The sequence below is a fragment of the Mirounga angustirostris genome, unplaced genomic scaffold, assembly GCF_029215605.1.
Source record: "Mirounga angustirostris isolate CCGP_5_RB_7025 unplaced genomic scaffold, mMirAng1.0.hap1 SCAF_6, whole genome shotgun sequence".
In the NCBI taxonomy this organism is placed as follows: Eukaryota; Metazoa; Chordata; class Mammalia; order Carnivora; family Phocidae; genus Mirounga; species Mirounga angustirostris.
The window spans coordinates 124,036,842-124,053,088 of record NW_026991714.1 but is presented as its reverse complement, the minus strand read 5'-3'; the positions used below and the strand labels follow the sequence as shown (position 1 = coordinate 124,053,088).

The window sequence follows — 16,247 nt, the reverse complement described above, 5'->3', positions numbered from 1 at the left end:
TTCCATAGTTTGGCTATTGTGGACATTGCTGCAATAAACATTGGGGTGCAGGTGCCCCTTCAGATCACTGCATTTGTATCTTTGGGGTAAATACCCAGTAGTGCAATTGCTGGGTTGTAGGGTAGCTCCATTTTCAACTTTTTAAGGAACCTCCATACTGTTTTCCAGAGGGACTGCACCAGCTTCCATTCCCACCAACAGTGTAGGAGGGTTCCTCCCCAGCCCGCCTTCTCCCGCCGCCGCCTTCCACAGGCCGTTTTCACCGAGGAAAAGGAATCATATCATATGTCCATTATCCAGAACCTCCACTCTTTCGACCCCTTTGCTGATGCAAGTAAGGGTGATGATCTGCTTCCTGCTGGCACTGAGGATTATAACCACATAAGAATTCAACAGAGAAACGGCAGGAAGACGCTTACTACTGTCCAAGGAATTGCTGATAATTACGATAAAAAGAAACTAGTGAAGGCGTTTAAGAAGAAATTAGCCTGCAATGGTACTGTAATTGCGCATCCAGAATATGGAGAAGTAATTCAGCTACAGAGTGACCAGCGCAAGAACATATGCCAGTTCCTGGTAGAGATTGGACTGGCTAAGGACAACCAGCTGAAGGTTCATGGGTTTTAGGTGCTTTTGGCTCACTGAAGCTTAAGTGAGGATTTCCTTGCGATGAGTAGAATTTCCCTTCTGTCCCTTGTCACAAGTTTAAAAACCTCACAGCTTGTATAATGTAACCTTTTGGGGTCTGCTTTTAACTTGGACTAGTGTAACTCCTTCATGCAATAAACTGAAAAGAGCCATGCTGTCTAGTCTTGAAGTCCCTCATTTAAACAGAGAACAAGCAGTAGGTGCCTGGCAGTGTCCGGGCTGAAACCAAGCAGTAATGTGATGTTTCCATCCAGCCCAGAGCCCCAAGATCACAGATGGCTATGTCTGGCCAGAAGTTCCTCAGCTCTCCCTCTTCAGAGTTCCCTGCCCTAAGAGAATGTCACCACCTGAACAGCACACGGTGAAGCTTAGAGGACAGGATGGGATAAGACAGCAACCACAGCTGTGCTGCTACAGGGAGTCATTGGTAGTCCAAGAAAGATCCCTGGTGTCTCCAACCTGACCAGGTGGGCAGAGCTTCAAGCGGCCACCTTCCCTCTAGTGAGGTGATAGGACATCTGACTTGCCACCAAGGTCTTTTTGACCACTCCTATCCTAGCTAATTGATGTCCAAACACCAGAATGTGAGGCCAACCTTCATAGGAGTTAAACTTTTGACAAGGGAACAAACTTCAAACTGATGTATCAGTCATGTAGCTAGCTGTAGAGCTTGCAACTTCCTAGCAACAGCTGCCCAATGCCGTGTGAAGTAACAGACTGGTTTTGGTTTATTTTTTCCTTCAGTTTTAATGTTATGTAATGTATTTAAACCCTTGTTTAAATTAAAACTTCCTTTCAGGAAAAAAAAAAAAAAAAACCCAAACATTCCTCTGGCTATTCAGGGTCTTTTCTGGTTCCATACAAATTTTAGGATTATTTGTTCCATTTCTGTGAAAAAAGTCGATGGTATTTTAATGGGGATTGCATTGAATGTGTAGATTGCTCTAGGTAGCATTGACATCTTCACAATATTTGTTCTTCCAATCCATGAGCATGGAACGTTTTTCCATTTCTTTGTGTCTTCCTCAATTTCTTTCATGAATATTTTATTGTTTTCTGAGTACAGATCCTTTGCCTCTTTGGTTAGATTTATTCCTAGGTATCTTATGGTTTTTGGTGCAACTTAAATGGGATTGATTCCTTAATCACTCTTTCTTCTGTCTCGTTGTTGGTGTAGAGAAATGCAACTGATTTCTATGTATTGATTTTATATCCTGCCACTTTACTGAATTCCTGTATGAGTTCTAGCAATTTTGGGGTGGAATCTTTTGGGTTTTCCACATAAAGTATCATATCATCTGCAAAGAGTGAGAGTTGGACTTCTTTGCCGATTTGGATGCCTTTTATTTCTTTTTGTTTGATTGCTGAGGCTAGGACTTCTAGTACTATGTTGAATAGCAGTGGTAATAGTGGACATCACTACCATGTTCCTGACCTTAGGGGGAAAGCTCTCAGTTTTTCCCCATTGAGAATGATATTTGCTGTGGGTTTTTCATAGATGGCTTTTATGGTATTGAGGTATGTACCCTCTATCCCTACACTGTGAAGAGTTTTAATCAAGAAGGGATGCTGTACTTTGTCAAATGCTTTTTCTGCAGCTATTGAGAGCATCATATGGTTCTCGTCCTTTCTTTTATTAATGTACTGTGTCACATTAATTGATTTGCGGATGTTGAACCAACCTTGCAGCCCAGGAATAAAAATAGTTTTACTATTAGATGTTGGGATGTTGACCTATAAACCCAGGAATAAATGTCCACTTGGTCATGGTGAATAATCCTTTTAATGTTCTGTTGGATCCTATTGGCTAGTATCTTGGTGAGAATTTTTGCATCCATGTTCATCAGGGATATTAGTTTGTAATTCTCCTTTTTGGTGGGGTCTTTGTCTGGTTTGGGGATCAAGATAATGCTGGCCTCATAAAATGAGTTTGGAAGTTTTCCTTCCATTTCTATTTTTTTGGAACAGTTTCAGAAGACTAGGTATTAATTCTTCTTGAAATGTTTGGTAGACTTCCCCCGGGAAGCCATCTGGCCCTGGGCTCTTGTTTGTTGGGAGATTTTTGATTACTGCTTCAATTTCCTTACTGGTTATGGGTCTGTTCAGGTTTTCTATTTCTTCCTGGTTCAGTTTTGGCAGTTGATACATCTCTAGGAATGCATCCATTTCTTCCAGATTGTCTAATTTGTTGACATATAGTTGCTTTTAATATGTCCTTGTAGTTGTTTGTGTTTCTTCAGTGTTGGTTGTGATCTCTCCTCTTTCATTCATGATTTTATTTATTTGGGTCCCTTCTCTTTTCTCTTTGATATGTCTGGCCAGGGGTTTATCAATCTTATTAATTCTTTCAAAGAATCAGCTCCTAGTTTCATTGATCTGTTCTACTGTTCTTTTGGTTTCTGTTTCATTGATTTCTGCTCTGATCTTTAATAATTTCTCTTCTCATGCTGGGTTTAGGCTTTATTTGCTGTTCTTTCTCCAACTGTTTTAGGTGTAGGGTTATGTTGTGTATTTGAGAACTTTCTTGTTTCTTGAGAAAGGCTTGTAGTGCTATACACTTTCCTCTTAGGACTGCCTTTGCTGCATCCCAAAGATTTTGAACAGTTGTGTTTTCATTTTCATTGGTTTCTATGAATTTAAAATTCTTCTTTAATTTTCTGGTTGACCCATTTGTTCTTTAGTAGGATGCTCTTTAGCCACCACAATTTGAGTTCTTTCCAACTTTCCTCTTGTGATTGAGTTCGAGTTTCAAAGCATTGTGGTCCAAAAATACACAGGGAGTGATCCCAATCTTTTGGTACCAGTTGAGACCTGATTTGTGACCCAGGATGTGATCTATTCTGGAGAATGTTCCATGTGCACTAGAGAAGAATGTGTATTCTGTAGCTTGGAATGAATGTTCTGAACATATCTGTGAAGTCCATCTGGTCCAGTTTGTCATTTAAAGCCCTTATTTCCTTGTTGATCTTTTGCTTAGATGATCTGTCCATTTCAGTGAGGGGGGTGTTAAAGTCCCCTACTATTATTGTATTATCTTCAATGTGTTTCTTTGATTTTGTTATTAATTGGCTTATATAATTGGCTGCTCCCATGTTAGGGGCATAAATATTTAAAATTGTTAGATCTTCTTGTTGGATAGACCCTTTAAGTAGGATATAGTGTCCCTCCTCATCTCTTATTACAGTCTTTGGTTTAAAATCTAATTTGTGTGATATGAGGATTGCCACCTCAGCTTTCTTCTGATGTACATTAGCATGATAAATGGTTTTTCACCCCCTCACTTTAAATCTGGAGGTGTCTTTGGGTCTAAAATGAGTCTCTTGCAGACAGCATATTGATGAGTCTTGTTTTTTTTTTTTTATCCAGTCTGATACCCTGTGTCTTTTGATTAGGGCATTTAGCCCATTTACATTCAGGGCAACTATTGAAAGATATGAACTTAGTGCCATTGTATTGCCTGTAAGGTGACTGTTACTGTATATTGTCTCTGTTCCTTTCTGGTCTATGTTACTCTTGGGTTCTGTCCTTTCTTAGATACCCCTTTCAATATTTTTTTTGTAGGGCTGGTTTGGTGATTGCAAATTATTTTAGTTTCTGTTTGTCCTGGAAGCTTTTTCTCTCTCCTTCTATTTTCAGTGACAGCCTAGCTGGATAAAGAATTCTTGGCTGCATATTTTTCTCCTTTAGTACCCTGAATATATCATGCCAGTCCTTTCTGGCCTGCCAGGTCTCTGTGGATAGGTCTGCTGCCAATCTATTGTTTCTACCACTGTAGTTTACAGATTTCTTGTCCTGAGCTGCTTTCAGGGTTTTCTCTTTGTCTCTGAGATTTCTAAGTTTTACTATTAGATGGGATGTTGACCTATTTTTATTGATTTTGAAGGGGGTTCTCTGTGCCTCCTGGATTTTGATGCCTGTTTCCTTCCCCCAATTAGGGAAGTTATCCACTATAATTTGCTCCAAAATACCTTCTGCCCCTCTCTTTCTTCTTCTTCTATTTCCCAATTATTCTAATATTGTTTTGTTTTATGGTATCACTTACCTCTCAGATTCTCCCCTTGTGATCCAATAGTTGTTTATCTCTTTTTCTCAGCTTCTTTATTCTCCATTATTTGGTCTTCTATGTCGCTAATTCTCTCTTCTGCCTCATTTATCCTAGCAGTTAGAGCCTCCATTTTTGGTTGCACCTCATTAATAGCCTTTTTTGATTTTGACTTGGTTAGAGTTTGTTTCTCCAGAAAGGGATTCTCTAGTGTCTTCTGTGCTTTTTTCAAGCCCAGCTAGTATCTTTTTTTTACTTTTGTTTTTAAAGATGTTATTTATTTATTTGACAGAAAGAGAAACAGCACGAGAGAGGGAACACAAGCAGGGGGAGTGGGAGAGGGAGAAGCAGGCCTCCCACAGAGCAGGGAGCCTGATGCAGGGCTCGATCCCAGGACCCTGGCATCATGACCTGAGCCAAAGGCAGAAGCTTAATGCCTGAGCTACCTAGGCGCCCCCCAGCTAGTATCTTTATAATAGTTATTCTGAACTCTAGTTCTGACATCTTACTAATGTCCATATTGATTAGATCCCTGGCAGTTGGTACTGCCTCTTGTTCTATTTTTTTATGTGAGTTTTTCCGTTTTGTCATTCTGTCAAGAGAAGAATAGATGAACGAGAGAACAAATGCTAAAAGGGTAACAACAACCCCAGAGAAATATACACTAAACAAATCAGAAGACACCCGAAACTGGGGGGAAAAGAAAAAAAAAATGATCAGGCTGGTGAATAGAACAGAGCCATACACTAGATTTTGGGTGTATTTTGGTCTGTTAGAAGAAACTGCATCCCAAAATTTTAAAGAAAGAAAAACATATATACAAAAATAAGGTTAAATACAGTGAAGGGATGGAATATGACTGTAAAAATGAAAATCAAAAAAAGATTTTAGGGGCGCCTGGGTGGCTCAGTCATTAAGTGTCTGCCTTTGGCTCAGGTCATGGTCCCAGGATCCTGGGTTCAAGCCCCACATCGGGCTCCCTGCTCCACAGGAGGCCTGCTTCTCCCTCCCCCACTCCCCTTGCTTGTGTTCCTGCTCTCGCTATCTCTCTCTCTGTCAAATAAATAACAAATAAAATCTTTAAAAAAAGATTTTTAAAAAGGAATTGATAATGGTTGAAAAAAGAAAGAAGAAAAATTAAAAAAAAAAAAAAAGAAAGAATGTGATCAGGCAGGTGAATAGAACAGAGCCATACACTAGATTTTGGGCATATTTTGGTCTGTTAGAAGAAACTGCATCCCAAAATTTTAAAGAAAGAAAAACTTATATATATACAACAAATAAGGTTATATACAACGAAGGGATAGACTATGACTGTGAAAATGAAAATTAAAAAAGATTTTTAAAAAGGAATTGATACAATAAGTTGGTTGAAAAAGGAAAGAAGAAAAATTTAAAAAAAGAAAAGAAAAAGAAAAAGAAAGAAAATTTAAAAAGTTAACTTTGCAAGACTAAAGAATCATGGGGAAAAAGCCATGAATTCTATGTGCAGTATTCCCCTAGCGCTCATTGATCGGTAAACTTGGCCTTGGCAGGCCGTTCTTGCTGATCTTCTGGGGGAGGGGCCTATTGCTGTGGTTCCCAAATGTCTTTGCTGGAGGCGGAATTGCCCCGCCCTTGCCTGGTCCGGGCTAAGTAATCTGCTCGGGTTTGCTCTCGAGAGCTCTTGTTCCCTGCAAGCTTTCCCTACAGCTTTGGAGGCCGAGAGTGAAAATGGTGGCCTCCCAATCTCTGCCTGGAGGAGCCGAGAACTTGGGGCCCCACTCCTCAGTGCGCCTCAGAGAAAAGCAGTCAGTCACTCCCCTCTCCCCGGTCTCTGGTACACTCTGTGCTCACCCGGCCTGTGACCAAGCGTTTCCATCTCAGGTACAGACCCTGTTTCGAGTCTCCAAACCCAGCAGATTCCTGCAGAGTGCTCCTGGGCCACTCCTTCCAGACGAGGAAGGCGGGGGGGTGGTTCTGGCAGGTTCTGCCACTTGTTGGGCCCGGCTCAGAGAGCAGTGGCCCGACTGTGCCACGGATCATGGTTTATGGCAACCCTGAGCTGAGAGCCCGTGCCTGGGCTCCGTCTTTGCAGCCGGCTTCCCTGCTTTGATAACTGGGAGCTCTGCTGCACTCAGGCACCCCTGGTCTGGTCCCAGAGAGGGTTCCACCCCCCGCTTAGCCACTGGAGTGATGTCCCTCAGCAGAGCCGACTTCTAAAAGTTCCGATTTTGTGCTCTGCTGCTCTATCACTTGCCAGAAGCAGCTGAGGGTGGTCCCCTCCCCCCATGGTCTACCTTCCCAACTATCGCCTCGGATTCACTTCTCCACACGTCCTACCTTCCAGAAAGTGGTCGCTTTTCTGTTCAGAGCGTTGCTATTTTTTTTCCTCGTTCTCCAGTTGAGTTCATAGGTGTTCAGAATGGTTTGATAGCTATCTAGCTGAATTCCTGGGACCAGATGAAATCTGGGTCTCCTACTCCTCTGCCATCTTGGACTCTCCCCATCTGTCTTTATTGGAAGAGCAATGCTGTATTACTCATCTCACTCTAACCGGGCCAGCCCCGAGCTCCAGATTGCTACGACCACGAGGGCCTAGAAAGTGTGTGGCAAAGCAAAGACAGCTCACTTTCTGAGGATTTCTGCCTCCAGCTTTTAAAAGCAACCAACTTTCTCTCCCTCCTCCCTGGGCGAAGTTCTCAGAGTTGTGATCACAGCTTATGTACACACCAATTTGCGTTCTACTTAACTTTGATGTTAGTTCATCAAATGTACACACATATCAATTTGATGTTTTATAAGTCGTTTTCTCATCATGAGTCTTTAAATCTTTAAAAACTGTAGAATTCCATCATGTAGAGATGACATAATTGACAATAATTTCTCTAGTTTTGAACATTTACATTTCCACATTTTTGTTGGGGGAATATTTGTCATAAAATACTTTTAAATAATTAAATCTCTCTCTGTGTCAAATTACTTTCTATAAGTAAACCCCTGGGAATATGCAGAATGGGGAAAAACTAGTTTACGTTTTTATTACCCTTGATATAACCCTGGTTTGTTTTATCGGCTGGGGAAAAATTGTTATAAAATGTTTTAAGATAAAGTTCTTAAAGTTCTTTTTCTTTCAAATTATTTTCCTAAAAATAAGCTCCCCAATATGTGCAGAAGAGGGGAAGAAGAGGAATTTACTTTCTTTATTTTTATTTCCCTTAATATATATTATCACATTTTATACAATATGACTCTGGTAACATTATCTGATTTCAAGACTTACTACAAAGTTACAGTAACAAAGGCAATGTGGCATTGGCTTAAAGACAGACAAATCAATGAACAGAATAGAGAGTCCAGACTTCCACATATATGGACAATTGATTTTTGACAAAGGTGCAAGAACAATTCATTGGGAAAAGGATAGTCTTTTCAATAAATGTTGCTAGGACAACTTGAATATCTTCATGAAAAAAATGAACTTCAAATCGTATTTGATATCATATACAAAAATTAACTCCAAATGTATCATAGATCAAGATGTAAAACCTATAGTTATTAAACTTCTAGAGGAAAACATAGAAAAAATACTTGTAACCTTGGGGTTAGGCAAAGATTTATTAGAAATGTCACCAAAAGCACAGCCATAAAAGAACAAATAGATAAATGTGGACTACTCAAAGTGCAAAATCTCTGCTCTTGGTAAGAGATAGTTAAGAGAATGAAAACATAAGTCACATATTAGGAGGAAATGCCCTTTTAAAAAGATTTTTATTTATTTATTTTACTTATTTATTTTTTTAAGTAAGCTCTACTCCCAGCGTGGTGCTCAAACTCACAACCCTGAGATCAAGAGTTGCATGCCTTACCAACTGAGCCACACAGGCTGAGCTACCCAGGCACCCCTAGGAGGAAATACTTTTAAATCAAATATCTGATAAGGGACACGTGCCCAGAATATATAAAGAACTCTCAAAACTTGAACCCACAATTATATGTTCAATTAATCTTTGACCAAAGAGGCAAGAAAATGCAATGGGAAAAGACAGTTGATTCAACAAATAGTGTTGGGAAAACTGGACAGCTACATGCAAAAGAATGAAACTGGACCACTTTCTTAAACCATACACAAAAATAGACTCAAAATGGATTAAGGACCTAAATGTGAGACCTGAAACCATAAAAATCCTAGAAGAGAACACAGCAGTAATTTTTTTGACATCGGCTGTAGCAACATTTTTCTAGATATGTCTCTCTCTCTCTCTCTCTCTTTTTTTAAGATTTTATTTATTCATTTGAGAGAGAGAGAGAGAGAGAGTGCAATCAGGGAGAGAGGCATAGGGAGAGGGGGAAGCAGGCTCCCAGCTGAGTAGGGAGCCAGACACAGGGCTCGATCCCAGGACATGGAGATCATGACCCGAGCTGAAGGCAACTGCCCAACCATCTGAGCCACCCAGGAGCCTCTCTAGATATGTCTCTTGAGGCGAGGGAAATAAAAGCAAAAATAAACTATCGGGACTACATCAAAATAGAAATCTGCACAGAAAAGAAAACAATCAACAAAACTAAAAGACAAGCTACAAAATGGGAGAAGATATTTGCAGATGACATATCCAATAAAAGGTTAGTATCCAAAATATATAAAGAACTTAACACCAAAACCCACAAATCATCCAATTAAAAATGGGCAGAGGACATGAACAGACATTTCCCCAAAACATACAGATGGCCAGCAGACACATGAAGAGATGCCCAACATCACTAATCATCAGGGAAATGCAAATCAAAATCACAATGAGATATCATGTCACACTTGTCAGAAGGGCTAAATTCAAAAACATGAGTGTTGGCAAGGATGTGGAGAAAAGGAACCCTCTTGCACTGTTAATGGGAATGCAAACTGGTGCAGCCACTATGGAAAACAGTATGGAAGACCCTCAAACAATTAAAAATAGAACTACCATATGGTCCAGTAAATCCACTACTGGGAATTTACCCAAAGAATATGAAAACACTAATTCAAAAAGATATATGCATCCCCATGTTTATTACAGCATTATTTACAGTAGCTGAATTATGGAAGCAACCCAAGTGTCCATTGACAGATGGGTGAAGAAGAGGTGGTGTGTGGTGTGCGTGTGTGTGTGTGTATATGTATATATATATACACATATATATATGATGGAATATTACTCAGCCATAAAAAAGAATGAAATCTTGTCATTTGCAAGAACATGGATGAATCTAGGTAGTATAATGCTAAGTGAAGTCAGTCAGAGAAAGACAAATACCATATGATTTCACTCATATGTGGAATTTAAGAAACAAAACAAATGAACAAAGAAAAAAAAGAGACAATCAAGAAACAGACTCTTAACTATAGCGAACAAACTGATGGTTATCAGAGGAGAGGTGGGTGGAGGGAAGGGTGAAATAGGTGAAGGGGCAAAAAGAAACTCTGAGGGTTCATTATCTTGGTCGTGGTGATGATTTCACAGTTATAGCTATGTGGCAAAACTTATCAAACTATTTCCTTTAAAGTTATTTCTTTAAATGGATGGGATGCTCTCTTTATATTTTTATACTATCTCCTAAATAAAAAGAAGTATTATACGTATTTAAACATTACTAATTATTTCTAATATGTTTGAGAAATAGCATCAATAAGGACAACAAACTTCTCTCTTAGTTTCAATAGTTTTGGAAATTTACATCTCTAGAAAGTTTAAACATTTATGTATGGATGGATGTATTTGGCTCCATGCCAGCGTGAACCTCAACGTGGGCCTTGAACTCATGACCCTGAGATCGAGACCTGGGCTGAGATCCAGAGTTGGCTGCTTAATCAACTGAACCACCCAGGCACCCTGAACAGTTTAAACTTTTAGTAGTCTTTCAAAGCCTGAATCCGAGCACTGGCACTTCTCCTGGTTAGCTCTAATGTTGAGCAAGTCATTTATCTTTTGTGTGACTCAATTCTGTCATTGGTATAAAGAGGCAGTGAGGTCCACCTCCTTGGATTGGTTTGAGGATCAAAGATAATGATATATACGAATGTTCTTTACACCCTGTTAATGGCCAATCACGTGTAAAGGTTTTGTAAGTTTCATCGCCAGATGACCTAGTTCACACTTTAGGCCTTGAGAGATTAGATCAGAATGAAGATAATTCCTTTTTCATTTTTTTTTTAAGATTTTATTTATTTATTTGACAGAGGCACAGTGAGAGAGGGTACACAAGCAGGGGGAGTGGGAGAGGGAGAAGCAGGGAGCCCGATGTGGGGCTCAATCCCAGGACCCTGGGATCATGACCTGAGCCAAAGGCAGACGCTTAACGACTGAGCCACCCCGGTGCCCCTCCTCTTTCATTTTTTAATGGGGGGAGTTGCAGAGAAGTCGGGGTCGGATGCTACAATGAGGTGAGATTTTAATGCCGGTGACACCCACCACATTCATAAACTGGTGGTTCCAGCAACCTAGTTTCACATCTTTAAATATGACATCCTCTCAACTTCTGTTGGACTCTACCCCAAAACCCCAGCATCCTTAACAACCACGAGCCCCAAAGAAAAACTCTATAGATAACCTTGGTTTGTTTTCCAGGCCAGAGATAAAATTTGAGCCCCTTTTGTCCCTGGATAAAACAGAACTTATGTCTATTTTATAGTTTAGTGTGATAGCCAGTGTTTCTATATCTCTGTAATACAGTCAGAGTGTGGTTCCCCCAGTCTCAGCATCAGCTGGGGACTTGTTAGAAATGCAGATTCTCATATCCCATCTTAGACCTATGAATTAACAACTCTGAGGATAGGACCTGTCAGTTTGTGGTTTAATGATCTCTCCAGGTGATTCTGATGCAGAATAAAGTTTGAGGACCACTGCTGTAATATATACAGTTAAATCCTACACACTGACTGCCAGTTTACTAGTTAGTGGTAAATTAACTAGCTTTTAACTGATGACCTTTTCTGGAAACATTTCCAAAGATATTTTTTAGTTTGCAACAAGATCGAATTACATTTAAATTCTACCTGTGGAATGGGTTATGAGTTATTGGATACATCTGTCATCAAATTTTGCCATTGGAATTTGGGAAAGTTACTTTGACTTTAGTATTGTGGAATGTCATTTGGACAATCAATTTTTAAAAACAACATCCTATTCTTAAAAACTTGAAGAATTCAAAAAAGCTTTCAGAGTCACCTTCCTTAAACTTAGAAAGGACTTGTACATTGGGGGACTGGGTTGCTCTAATTTTGCACAATAAACTTGGAGTACAAACTGGTCATTGTATTAAGGCAAGTAAGATAATCTCCATGTGAATTAAAACTATGCACAAATTTTCAAGTTCAATGATGCCCTTTTTACCTGTTTACTATTACCTAGGGCATCATTTGTTCATTTACCAAACAGAATAAGCCAGACTCCTTTGGGTAAGGAAGAGAAGGGGAGGAAGGCTGATAAAGAGCCTACAAGACTTTGGTGCCCCTTCGATGCCACGTGTCTTGCCAGGCCCTCCATGGTGCTGGTCACGGGGCTCACCTCGCCTGTCCCTGGGTGCTCAGGATAAAGGCTGCAGGAATGCTAACGCTGGTTACCACTTGAAGTGGGATGATGGTCCTCAAGGGTCTCAGATGTCAATCTCATTCCACTCAGGGTTTCTGTTTGAGACCAGCTGCTTGTTAAAGAGGTTACAGAATGTGAAGCCAATTTACCTTGTACGGGGGGACATTTCCAGTTTGAAACTACGGTTCCCACTGCGCACAACATGGTACCTCCTCACGTGAATGTTTGACGAGGATCTGGCACTCCAACATCGCCAAGACAGATGAAATATGTCTAAGTTTACTGAGAGACCATTCAACTGACAGTACTGGCTGGACTCCCCCTGAAACATTCAAGGATGTTGTTTGGGGACGAAGTAAACTATTTGCTGTCCTTTTGAATTGTGATGATCCATTGAATATTAAAGCCACAAAACACATTTGCAGAACCAAGAGGACTTCCAGAATAATGTTGAAGACTTCATTAAGCCTTATGGCAGAAGATATAGAGAAGATTGTAGAACCAGGAATTGTGTGTTATAAATTTCTCTAATGCGAAACGAATTATGACAGCTTTACAGTTTTATTTTATTTTATTTTTTTTTAAAGATTTTATTTATTTATTTGAGACAGAGAGAATGAGAGAGACAGAGAGCACATGAGACGGGGGAGGGTCAGAGGGAGAAGCAGGCTCCCCGCCGAGCAGGGAGCCCGATGCGGGACTCGATCCCAGGACTCCAGGATCATGACCTGAGCCGAAGGCAGTCGCTTAACCAACTGAGCCACCCAGGCGCCCCAGCTTTACAGTTTTAAAAATATGTGTTTAATACACTATGCTGTGAAATCCCAAAGTCTGAGAATCAATGACCTAGATTTTAGGATACAAAGAATGCAAAGAACATGAGGACAAAATTGGGCCTACGTGCAAACACACCCCCCCCCCCAAGTGTCAGAGTCTAAGAAGGAAGTGCCCCAGGGGAAAGAATGGGTCTTAGTAATGGTCTCATTTCCTCCCCTCTGAGTTCATCTTGAATGTGACAAGGAGGGCAAAGCCCGGACTTATAAACCCCGTGTTCACCCTTTTGGCCGCAGATAGTTTTTCTGAATCCTGGTGTGCAACTGGAGTTGGGGATGTGAGAGTCTATTCCTATTTGGGGATTCAAACTAGCCTTCGACACAGAAGAGCCACTTCTGTTCAGTCTAGACACTGGGGCAGACACTGAAAACTTGGCTTCTTCTATCCAAACCAAACAGAAGATTCCAGATGGAGGCTTTAAGTGGGGCATCATAAGGAGGTGCAGGGGATCCTGGGGAAGAGATGATGAAGGCCCTTGGAAGGATTTGGGCAATGACTGTTGCCCAACAGTAGGGAGAGGTGTTCTGACTTTAATGCAGCCCATGGTACCTTAGTTCCCCAAAAAGAAAAGCCCGAGACAAGGATGTGGGTGCAGGTGACTTCCTGGGGAAGAGGGTGGGCCTAGGGAGTCTGGCCAGGGAAGGAGGGTGGGCCAAGCCAGTGTAATGGGCCCTGCTGGGACAACTGGGCTTTGATGTCAATGGTAACTTCTGAGGAACCGTACAGAATATGCCTCAAACTGACCATCTAAGAGGTTGAAAGGGAGAAGCATTTGTAAGTCTTCATCCATTGACTCCCAGCCAGCATTAGCAGAGGGTTGCCTCAAGGGGTTGTAACACCCTCGCCCCTCTGTGTTGCACACGATCCAGTGCTGACGGTGTTCCTGCAGGCACTCCCCACTCACCACATCAGAGGAGCCCTGCGGGGGCCCGGGGGTGAAGCATGGCCACAGAAGGCAGGCCAAAGCCTGTGTGGAATTGTGCCCCCAGACAAGGCCAGGATCAAAGGTATGAACAGGGAAGTGTGAGGCTGTACGTACTAGCGCCCACCACTTACCCAATCCTGAAAAATCTTACGTTCTGCAAAATCAAGCAGTACAAATAAAAGGGCTGTGGGGGAAATAGGGTTAGAGGCAGATCACTCCCAATCTACACACATCTGTAACTGGAATGCTCCTGCAAATAGTAGTTTGCACATCAGGAGAATACTTGGACCACCCAGGCATCTCGGTGTGGCTGGAGGCCATCACAGATGATATTTCAAACGTGCAACATGATGGAGTGCGAAAGACCTGGCAGGGCTTTGCTTAGAGCTGGCCCGGCGGGTGCAGACACAGGACAGAGGGTAACGGCTCTGAGCTCTCCTCGGTGGGCGCGGGAGGCAGTGCAGCCTGGCCTGGAGCTGGGGAAAGGGGCTCTGGCTGTGAGTGCTCACTTTTAATTTTCCTAAACTATAGCTGAAATCCCAGATCCCACTCTGGGATCATTATCTGAGCCAAAGGCAGATGCTTAACCAACTGAGCCACCCAGGTGCCCCTTAAAAATATCTCATAACAAATTTTCCCCAGCAAAAAAAAAAGTGGAAATGTTTTAAGTGTTCAAAGCTAGCGAAATTATTGTCAATTATGTCATCTCTACATGATGGAATTATACAGTTTTTAAAGATAAGACTCATGATGGGAAAATGACTTACAAAACATCAAATTGATATGTGTGTACATCTGATGAACTAACATCAAAGGAAAGTAGAACACAAATTGGTGTGTACATAAGCTGTGATCACAACTCTGAGAACTTCGCCCAGGGAGGAGGGAGAGAAAGTTGGTTGCTTTAAAAAGCTGGAGGCAGAAATCCTCAGAAAGTGAGCTGTCTTTGCTTTGCCACACACTTTCTAGACCCTCGTGGTTGTAGCAATCTAGAGCTCGGGGTTAGTGTGAGATGAGTAATACAGCATTGCTCTTCCAATAAAGAAAGACAAAGTTTTATGTTGTAGGGCAAGTGAAAGGGGAAGACAGAGCAATGGGCAGAAGCTGGTGGAGATGAGCAGTGAGGTCAGCAAGGGAAAGGTGGGCAAAAGGGTGGGAGGCTGGAGACTTCCAGAGAAGAAATGGCCCATGAAAATGTTCTAGGAACAACCATGAGGCAGAAGTGCAGAGGCAAGGGAGTTAAGGAGAAGCAAAAAACAAAGCAAAACAAAAATGTCCCCAGTAGGGTGCCTGGGTGGCTCAGTTGGTTAAGCGACTGCCTTCGGCTCAGGTCATGATCCTGGAGTCCCGGGATCGAGTCCCACGTTGGGCTCCCTGCTCAGCAGGGAGTCTGCTTCTCTCTCTGACCCTCCCCCATCTCATTCTCTCTCTCAAATAAATAAATAAAATCTTAAAAAAAAAATGTCCCCAGTAAACTGATGAATTTATGATATTCAGGGGGCTGACCTTTAGGTTATACAGATAAAGGATGAAAGGTAACATAAAATACTAAAAACAGCTACTATATTAGAGTAGTAGAACATAACTGTAAGTTTCCAAATTTAATTTGTATTTATTCATCTGTTCTTGGGATAATATCATACTTAAAAAAAAAAGATTTATTTATTTATTTGAGAGAGAGAGTGAGAGAGCCTGGGGCATGGGGCAGAGGAAGAGGGAAAGAGAGTCCCAAGCAGACTCTGTGCTGAGTGGGGAGCCTGATATGAGGCCCGATCTCACAACCCTGAGATCATGACCCGAACCGAAACCAAGAGTTGGGCACTCAAACACCCAGGCACCCCCAAACTTCTTTTTTTAATTAGGTCAGCATTATAGAAATTTTTAGCATCTAGTATATCAAGGCTACTGAAGTAGAGTAGCCAGATCATATTGTGAAGTTTATAAAGTACAGTATTGTATAAAGTAAAAGTCATTTATAATGCTCCCTAACATCTGCCACCTCAATTGAGCCAAGTACTTTAATATTTTGGAGCATGTTCTCCTTTTTCCTAAGCTTGTCTGTACATACCCCGTTTTCTTCTTTTCTGCTTTCTGTCACTATAGATTAAATTGACTTTCTTAGAGTTTCACGTAAATGGAATCATACAGTATGTACTCTTGTGTCTGCCTTCTTCCATTCAGCATGCTTTCTGAGGTTCACTCATATTTTGTGTATATCAGTTCCTTTTTACTGAGGATAAGTATTCTATTGCAA

General features: G+C 41.3%; 1 protein-coding gene across 1 annotated transcript; it reads left to right on the top strand.

Moving 5' to 3' along the window:
- The first annotated feature begins 222 nt into the window (after window positions 1-222).
- LOC123845533 (eukaryotic translation initiation factor 1-like) lies at window positions 223-800 on the top strand. Its single transcript, XM_045876277.2, has one exon. The coding sequence runs from the start codon at window positions 286-288 to the stop codon at window positions 625-627; it is 342 nt and encodes a 113-aa protein (XP_045732233.1). The 5' UTR covers window positions 223-285; the 3' UTR covers window positions 628-800.
- The last annotated feature ends 15,447 nt before the right edge of the window (window positions 801-16,247 follow it).